Consider the following 8,276-nt stretch of genomic DNA (forward strand, 5'->3'; position numbering starts at 1 on the left):
CGCTGTGCCCCACGTCTCGTCTCCCCCTCCGGGCAGCAGCCACAAATGGCTCCGCATTCCCGCACATCCACACTCCACTTTCCAACGTTACACCACAAAACAAAGAGCACACCCCGCGGGTCAAGCGTGCAAAACATCCACCCTCGGGTGCATGCGTGTGCAAATAATCTTCAAGTTATAATTCTGTTTGCCACGATGTAACTTTCATCGAGAAGGAGGGTAAATAACACACCACCGCTGCACCACTGCCACCTAGCTGCAGAGATGCGCACACTCACAAACCACTTCCCACTGTTACGCCATAAAACAAAGAGCGCAGCCTGCGGGTCACGCGTGCAAAAACATCCACCCTCCGGTGCATACATGCGTGTGAAAATAATCAAGTTATAATTCGGGTTGCCACGATGTAACTTTCCCCGAGGAGGGTTGGTAACACACCACCGCTGCACCACCGCCACCTAGCTGCAGAGACGCGCCTCCGGAGAGACCTCTCCGCCGCCGTGTGATTATGAAAACACCCGCGCGAATGTTGTGGCACAGTAGACACTGAGACGAGAGCTGATGAGATTGAAAGTCGCTCAGGAGGCGTAGCGGTCATAGTTATATAATCAACGCAACACCTATTGCACCACGATCGTTGGATTAGCGGTGGTAGGGCGCAGCGGGGAGCCAGCAGCGCGCCGAGCCGCGGACTGAACGCGGTTAGTTGTGGGACGCGCTCTCGGGTAAGTGGCCTACGTAGCCTTATTCCAAAATGTCACGGCAGTGTGTGTGTTTTCATGTGTGCAGGCCTGTCATCAACATGGCAAAAGCGCATCTGTTTAATGGAAAAACGACCAGCCGGGTGATCGTTTTAACTGTTCTGGTTCCGAGGATGTGTGTCTGTATAAGTTGAATGTGCGTGGTTGTTATTATTATTAGGGTATTACTCTGTGGCTGGCACGAGTGTACGCGGCGGCGGTGGACAGTAAGCAGGGACGGGGAGACTCACCCACATCGCGTACAGCCTACCAAAGTCAAACGTTTGATTTAACCCGCTTGTGTCGAGGCGTTAGTTGCTTGTAACGTCGGGAATACCAACCGCGGGGTGACATGTGAACGTGGCGGATCATACATGACAACAACAACACGTGCATGCGTTGTCGTCGTCTGGTTAGTTAGTGCGACTGTGATCACGTATCTGGGCATTTTGTAAAAAGGTGCGCAAAGTCATGATCGAGCCAAAGCTCCAGTTGACGTCCTCTCCAGATCAGTGATGGGTGCTCCGGTACCACCCCCGATGTACTCTTATCTACAGTAGCCTACGCAGCTGGCACCCTATGTATGCAATGCTACTCACGGTCATACTTACACTATGTCATTAATAAGCCTATATAGCATGATGTCGGCCTTTACGAAAGTCTCTACCATGGGAGATTTGTGAAAACCCTAAAAACAAGCTTGTTTAGGAGGCTCCACTAAAATGTACCCAGCGTAATTGCCCAGCTCAGATATCTTTTTCTTGGACAGTGTTAGTAGATAATAATAAGGTTGTTGTTATTGGAGATACGGTCAGGGTGGGATGGAGATGTAATGGTTGGACATATGGGAAACCAATAAGAACCAATCTTGTGGTTAATCATTCTGCATTTCCCATTGGGATATATATATATATATATATATATATATATATATATATATATATAGTTAGTATTTACATTACTAGGTGACAGGCCATTAGAGTGGCGCCCAATCAACTTGGCCTTTGAGTGAAGACACTTGCTGATTGATGAAATGGCCTTTAAGCTGTGGTTCAACTAAAGTCTTAAAGAAGTCGTCTGGCTCATGGTGCAGTCCACGTCCTTGGCCTTGCAGGGGGAACAGGACACAGTTACAGTCATCATATTTATTTAGTTCATTGTAGTAAGAGTTTGGCCTTGAAGGGCTTTTCCAAACTCTGTTACATAACAACGTAACTGGAACAGATGTTGATTTGGAATCAAGTAAGGGGGCTTGGGTGTGGAGGGAGGTAAGAAATATGGCCCGCAGAGCTCTTAAATGAAAACATTGTCTGAGGGGCTCTTTTACATCTAAAGGGCAGTCCAGCTCGCTGAAAGACAGATGAGCTATTTCATAAGTGGCTCTCAGGAGAGAGACGGGGAGAAAAAAAGAATGCCAGGCGGGTGTGTTTTATTAGAAAATGGGTGAGAGAGAGAGAGAGAGAGAAGGAACGTGTTTGATAAAGGAAGCACGACACTGGACGCTGTTTCTCCTGCATTCAAATTCCGGCTCAGGCTAGCGTAGCGTGATTGAGAGTGCGATGGGGGGAAAGTTTTCGCCACGGAGGAGAATGTTATTTTAGGGTGTGTTACTAACGGTAATGTCACATTAAAAGCCCGTTTACAATGGGGTCAATGAAAAGCTTACTCAACTTAGAGGAAGCCACGGGAGGAGGGAGGAATTTGCACTAATTTCCAAAAAATAAGTTTTTGTTTTTTCTGCCCTTTTCCTTCAGATTCGTGTTACTACAGCGAGGGAGGGGGGGCGGGGCGGTCTGTGAATGGAGGGAGTTAGGCTGGGGAAGAGGAAAAGAGGTGGAGGAAAATATGGTTCTGATTAACATGGAAACAGCCCTTGAGTTGACTACCATGTGTTATTATGTTGAGGGGGGGGGGGGGGGGGCGAGAGACAGACAGAGAGAGAGAGCGACAGACAGAGAGAGAGAGAAGTGAAAAGGATTAAGATAATGTATGCAGTGGCATGCTGACAAACAGGGGAGTTTCAGAGAGAAGAGAGAGTACAGCAGCGGCAGCGGGGGGGAGGGAGGGGGGAGGGAGGGGAGGCACTGGGGGAGTTACCCAAAACAGAGAGGGGGGGGGGGGGGGGGGGGGGGGGGTACTGGATGAGAGGGGGGATCTGTGAGGATCTGATTGGGGATTGATTTGGGAGAGAGGTGTGGGACTCCAGGAGTCCACCCAGAAGCAGCGGAGGAGGAGCAGCGTGCTCTGGAACACAACCTGACATGATGTTCATGTTAATGGAACCTCAGTGCAGAGCACAGGGTGGAACCGTCTTCAGATCCATCCGAGTTGTTGGCGATTAAAGAGTGATAAAACACGCTAGCCAGATGGGTGTAGCGCTAGACCCTTGAAGGCTTTATGAACGAGAGTGGAAACGTGTTAAAAAATAACAGTGGCCGCATGCTATCCAAAGATTGGCTATAAGCTTGGCTCTAAGCCTATCACAAGCATTTCTCAGCGGTAGAGGAAGTACCGTCTATGTTTTTTGTTTCATAGTTTGTGAATAGCTAGATGAATATTGATGTGGCGGACACAGTAAAAGGGTTGGTTTCATGGTTTTCTTTATGGTCTGACAGACGGCCAGACGTGCTTGTGTAGGGTGAGGTCACCTCTAGAGGATCCAGAGCACCTTACCTCAGCAGTACGCTCCAAGGGGATTCCCCCTCGCCGTTCAACATGATCAACTTGATTAAATGACGAATAACGAATCTCTCACTCTCTCTCTCTCTCTCTCTCTCTCTCTCTCTCTCTCTCTCTCTCTCTCTCTCTCGCTCTCTCTCTGCGTTGAAGTCGTTGCACTGGGAACCCCACCGCGCCCGGCCCCTCCCCCCTGACTTCTCTGATGGACCAGAGAGCGAAGGGGGGGACCCCTCCCACCGCCGCCAAACCCGCGCCGCCCCCCGCCGCCCCCGGCGAGGAGCCCCGGAGGGAGCGGGCCCGGGACAGGAGGAGGAGCCGAGACAAGGAGGTGCGGGAGAACGGGGAGGACAAAGAGACGGAGGAGGAGGAGGAGAGGCGAGGAGGAGCAGGGAGAGGCGGTCCGGGCGGGGCCCAGGGGGCGGTGCTGGAGCTGCTGATGGAGGGCCGCTGCGGGGACGCAGGCCCGCGGCCCCTCCTCTACCCGGGCGCCCCGGGCCCCGCCGAGGGCCCCGAGGGGAGCGTGCGGCTGCGCATCGGACTCCAGGCCAAGCGGACCAAGAAGCCGCCCAAGATGCTGGAGAGCTACGTCTGCAAGCCCACCTTCAGGACCTACCAGCGGCCGGGCCGGGCCGAGGCCCCGCGGGGCGCGGCCGGGGAGGGGGAGGGGGCCCCGCAGGGCCCCGCCGGCCCCGCGCCGGGGGAGGCGGCCAGGGAGCAGGGCTCCGTGCCGGACGCCGTCCCGCCCCTCACCAAACCCGCCGCATCGGCGGCCCCCTCGCCGCCTCCGTCATCGGCCCCCGCGCCGCCGGCCGCGGCCCCCGCCAGCCCAGGGGCCCGCAGCGACCCCCAGGTGGGTGGAGGGAGGACGGGGGTCTGACAGACGCAGCGTGCCGTCCTGTCTGTAGTTAATAGTGTCTTTCTGGACCACAACCACACAGTTGTACATTATTAATGACATCTATGTGCGAATGTTGGTAACTGTAGTCCACCACCAGTGTAGCTCAGTGGAAGAAATCCCTCTCTGCTCTTAGCAGAGGTAGTAATGGGGATTTTGTTTAAATACTGAAACCCAAGCAGTAGATTTGAGTCAACAGACCTATAAATAGGCCAACAGCACAGCAACTACTGAAAGCCGAGGCAGACATGTATTCATCCGTCTTCATGACAATCACCCAAGGGGAGGCTTATTGCTTTAGCTGTGGAAACACTACTCAAGCATCAACATTCCAAAATTATAGGACATGTATAAAATGTCAAGACTTCCCATCTCTATTTGTGGCAATTTATAGCTACCAATGGCACAGCTGCCTCTCTCTCTCTATCTCTGGGCCTCCTCTATTTTTACATCCCCTCTTTTCTCTACCTGCTCCATTTATCTTTCACTCCCCCCCGCTTCTCTGCCTCTCTCTCTTCTCTCTCTTTTCGCTCTCTCTCGCTCATTTCTCCCTCTATTTTCTCTCTTCTCTCTCTCTTACCGTTTGTATTTGTCCTCCTTCTGTGCCAATGTTACTCCTGTTTCCATAACCTCACTCTGTACTTCTACTTAATAAACCCGCTTTTCATTCCCCCATTGAGTCATTCTGTCCTCGATCTCCTTCAGCAGTCCCACACAAACAACAGTCATTGTGTTCTCTGGTTTAACGTCTTTGCCCTTCACTGCTGTTCACCTCTACAATAACGACATGACGCCATTAAAGACAGAGATGACCTTGTTGGTTTTTTCTTTACTTACAGGCTTCTATCAAAGCATCCGCGCAGACGGAGACGAATGGGAGCAGCGCCCCTGAAAAGCCACTGAGAGATAAGCCTCCAAGCAGCAGCGCTCCCTCTGCAGCCGCCGCAGGACACAAGAGCTGCTCTTTGAAAACAGAGCCGTCGATTCCCCCTTACAGCCACTCTCCCACTGCCCTGTCCGCCCCGGCCACCTCCGCAGTGGAGCCCAGGAGCGAAGGAGAGACCCACAGCAAGCAGAACGGTTTGGGAAGGCTGAAGAGGACGGCCAATGGGAAAGGCCTGCTGGAGGGCTGCGGCCATGCCCGGACCTCAAAGGTCAAATTTGGAAGCATCAGCAGATTGTCGACTTCTACCAATGACACCGAGGCCGCGGCGAGGGCGCCGGCCGTCTGCAGCAGCTCACACACAGAGCCCTGCCGCGCCCAGACCAACAGGGAGGCTGTCTGCCCGCCGCCGGCCGACCCTAAGCCACGGCCTGCCGCCTCCCCGACCACACAGCTCCTCTCTGGCAGCTCCGACGCAGCCCAGGGGCCGCCACTCCCAGATAAGAGGAAGGAGAGGAAAGCCAGGAGGGGGAACAGGAAGGAGAAGAAGAAGAGAGACAGAGGTGAGGCGGATGGAGCCAAGAGCGAAGGAGGGAGGAGGGAGGAGGGCAAGAGGAAGAAGAAGCTGAAGGAGAAGGACAGGAAGTCGAGACACGGGAAGGTGAAGGAGGAACGGGGAAGGAACCACGCCGCACAGAAAGAGGAGGCGGGACACACCGAGAGAGGGAGGGCGGAGAGCCACAGGGGGAAAGACAAGAGAGAGGAGCCCTGTGGAAGGGAGGATGTTGCTAAGCAGGATAGGGTCCGTAAATTAGCCGTCCCAGGTGAGAGGGAGAAGGAGGAGGAAACGACCCACGAGACGGTCAGAGAAGCAGAGTCAGCTGCGTGTGACGACACTGAATCTAAAGAACAGTACGTCCCCTGGAGACATCAGACTGTAGCTCCTAGAGGCCGCTCTCCTCTCTCTCCTCCTCCTCCTCCTCCTCCTCCTCCTGCTGCTGCCTGCTCCCTGACGTCAGCCCCCGCCGCTCCCCAGGAGCAGGACAGCCGGCCGCTGAAGAAGCGTAAAGCCCGGCGCCCCAGTTGGACCAAGCTGGTGCACCGGGTCCAGAGGGCAGAGACCCAGGAGCCCCCCGGGGCTGCCTCCAACAACCTCTATTTAAGCTTTCCAGAGAAGACCTGCCCTTCTGCTGCAAAGTCCCTGGACCGGGCCCCGGACCTGGGCCAGCTCACCTCCTCCGCCTCCTTCTCCCTTCCCACGTCGTCTCCTCTCCGCGCGGCGTGCAGGCCGTCCTCGCCGGCGCACAGCGGGGGTCCGCTCCACCCTCCGGGGTACGCCGTGACCCCCGCCAGGAAGAGAGGCCGGCCGCGGTCTCACAGCGAGCTCAGGCCCAGGTGTTCCCCGAAAGCAGCTGCGGAAGACGCTCCGGGCCCGGGCTGCGGAGGACCACCCAAAGCCCCCTCGCCGGAGACCAGCCCCTCTCTCCGAGGGGTGGCCCCGCCCCACGCCACGCCCAGGAAGAGGGGACGCCCCCCCAAGAGGGCCCTGCCCGACGAGCCCTACGGAGAGGCGGCGGGCTCCTCGGAGGGCAGGGGGAGGTACCCGGCGCTCAGCGGCGAGCGGGGCATCAGGCAGCTGAAGATACGCAAGCTGCTCAGCGAGATCAAGAAGAAGAGGAAGAGGCTCCACACGGGGCTGCGCTCCGAGTACGGGCGCCGGCGGGGGCCGAGGGGGCAGCTGGAGTGCGAGGGGGCGGCGGCGGCGGCGGCGGCGGCGGCGGCGGCGGCGGCGGCGGCGTGTGGGCCGCAGGACGCCGCCGTGAACACGCTGTCGGCGCTGTCGCCGCTGGGCGACGCGTGGGGCGCTCAGATCAACGTCAGCAAGAGGGGGACCATCTACATGGGCAAGAGGAGAGGACGCAAGCCCAAGGCCCCGGCCGGGCCCCTGGCCTCGCCCCTAGGCGCCCAGAGGTCCCCGCCGCCCCCGCTGTTCGCCGGCCTCTCGGAGAGCTCCCTGTTCGCCTCCCACCAGCTGCAGCCCCCCGCCGCCCACCCCTTCCCCTCGCCCTCCCTCACCCACTCCAGCGGGGCGCAGAGCCCCTACAGCGAGGGCGGCTTCGCCGACCCGGCCTCCTCCTCCTCCCTCGTGTTCCCGCACCCCTTCTCCCTGCCCTCCCCCGCCTCCTCCTGCACCTCCCCCCCACCCCCCCCCCCTCCCAGCTCCTCCCTCTCGCCCTTCGTGAAGAGGAGCTGCCCGTGTCAGGGCCGGCTGCACTTCCCCTTCCACCAGTCGTCCTGTAAGCTGTCGGCGCTGGCCCCGCCGCCGCCCCACGCGCCCGCCTCCCCCGCCCACCTGAAGGGGGCCCCGTCCCCGCGCAGCGAGGCCCACAGCGAGGACACGCTGCCCAGCGACAGCGGCATCGGCACCGACAGCGTGTCCGAGCGGGGCGGGGAGGGGAGGGGGGTGCACGGCGTGTTCCGGGCGGGCCTGGTCCCGGGGGCTCAGCGGTACCACCCCCCCCACTCCTCCTCCGCCTCCGCCAAACGCCCGTCGCCGCTCGCCCCCCACCTGGCGTCGGCTCACAGACACGCCCGCCCGGCGGCCGGCCCCGGGGCCGCCGAGCGGGAGCGCCACCGCCACCGGCGGAGGGGCGTGGCCTGCGCGCCGGCCTGCCCCTGCCTGTGCTCCTGCCCCTGCCAGGGCGCCGGCGGCGAGGGCCCTCAGGAGGACGGCTACCCCCGCCTGGCGCACGCCGCCGCCGCCGCCGCCGCCGCCGCCGCCAAGAAGCAGAAGAGCAAACACAAGAAGAAGCACCAGCAGCTGCACATGCACGACCCCCAGTTCCTGGCCGAGCTGGAGGACGTGATTGGCCAGCTGGGGGAGGTCCACATCGGGCGGCGCGGCTGGGCGCGGGCGGGGCCGGGCGCCGAGGGCGGCGCCAAGGCGGACGGGGGCGGCCGGCGCCACCAGCCCGCGTCCGCCCACCCGCTGCGCTCCAACATCTTCCGGATCAACCTGAACGGCTTCTATTCGCCCCACCCGTCGGCGTACGGGGCGGGGCCCCCCTACGGGCCCCAG

The 8,276-nt window shown here is 59.1% G+C and overlaps 1 protein-coding gene across 5 annotated transcripts in view; it reads left to right on the forward strand.

Moving 5' to 3' along the window:
• The first annotated feature begins 343 nt into the window (after positions 1-343).
• The window catches only part of LOC311351993 (uncharacterized protein), a 21,588-nt gene continuing 13,655 nt past the window's right edge, over positions 344-8,276 (forward strand). For all 5 annotated transcript variants that reach the window (XM_084472161.1, XM_084472159.1, XM_084472160.1 and 2 more), the window contains exons 1-3: positions 344-725; positions 3,570-4,269; positions 5,154-8,276. The exon at positions 5,154-8,276 is cut by the window's right edge and continues 1,042 nt beyond it. In XM_084472161.1, coding sequence (XP_084328287.1) covers positions 3,622-4,269; positions 5,154-8,276 — 3,771 coding nt within the window. In that variant the 5' untranslated portion in view covers positions 344-725; positions 3,570-3,621. The remainder of the gene's footprint in view (positions 726-3,569; positions 4,270-5,153) is intronic.

Source organism: Micromesistius poutassou (genome assembly GCF_964030765.1).
Source record: "Micromesistius poutassou genome assembly, chromosome: 8".
Taxonomy (NCBI): Eukaryota; Metazoa; Chordata; class Actinopteri; order Gadiformes; family Gadidae; genus Micromesistius; species Micromesistius poutassou.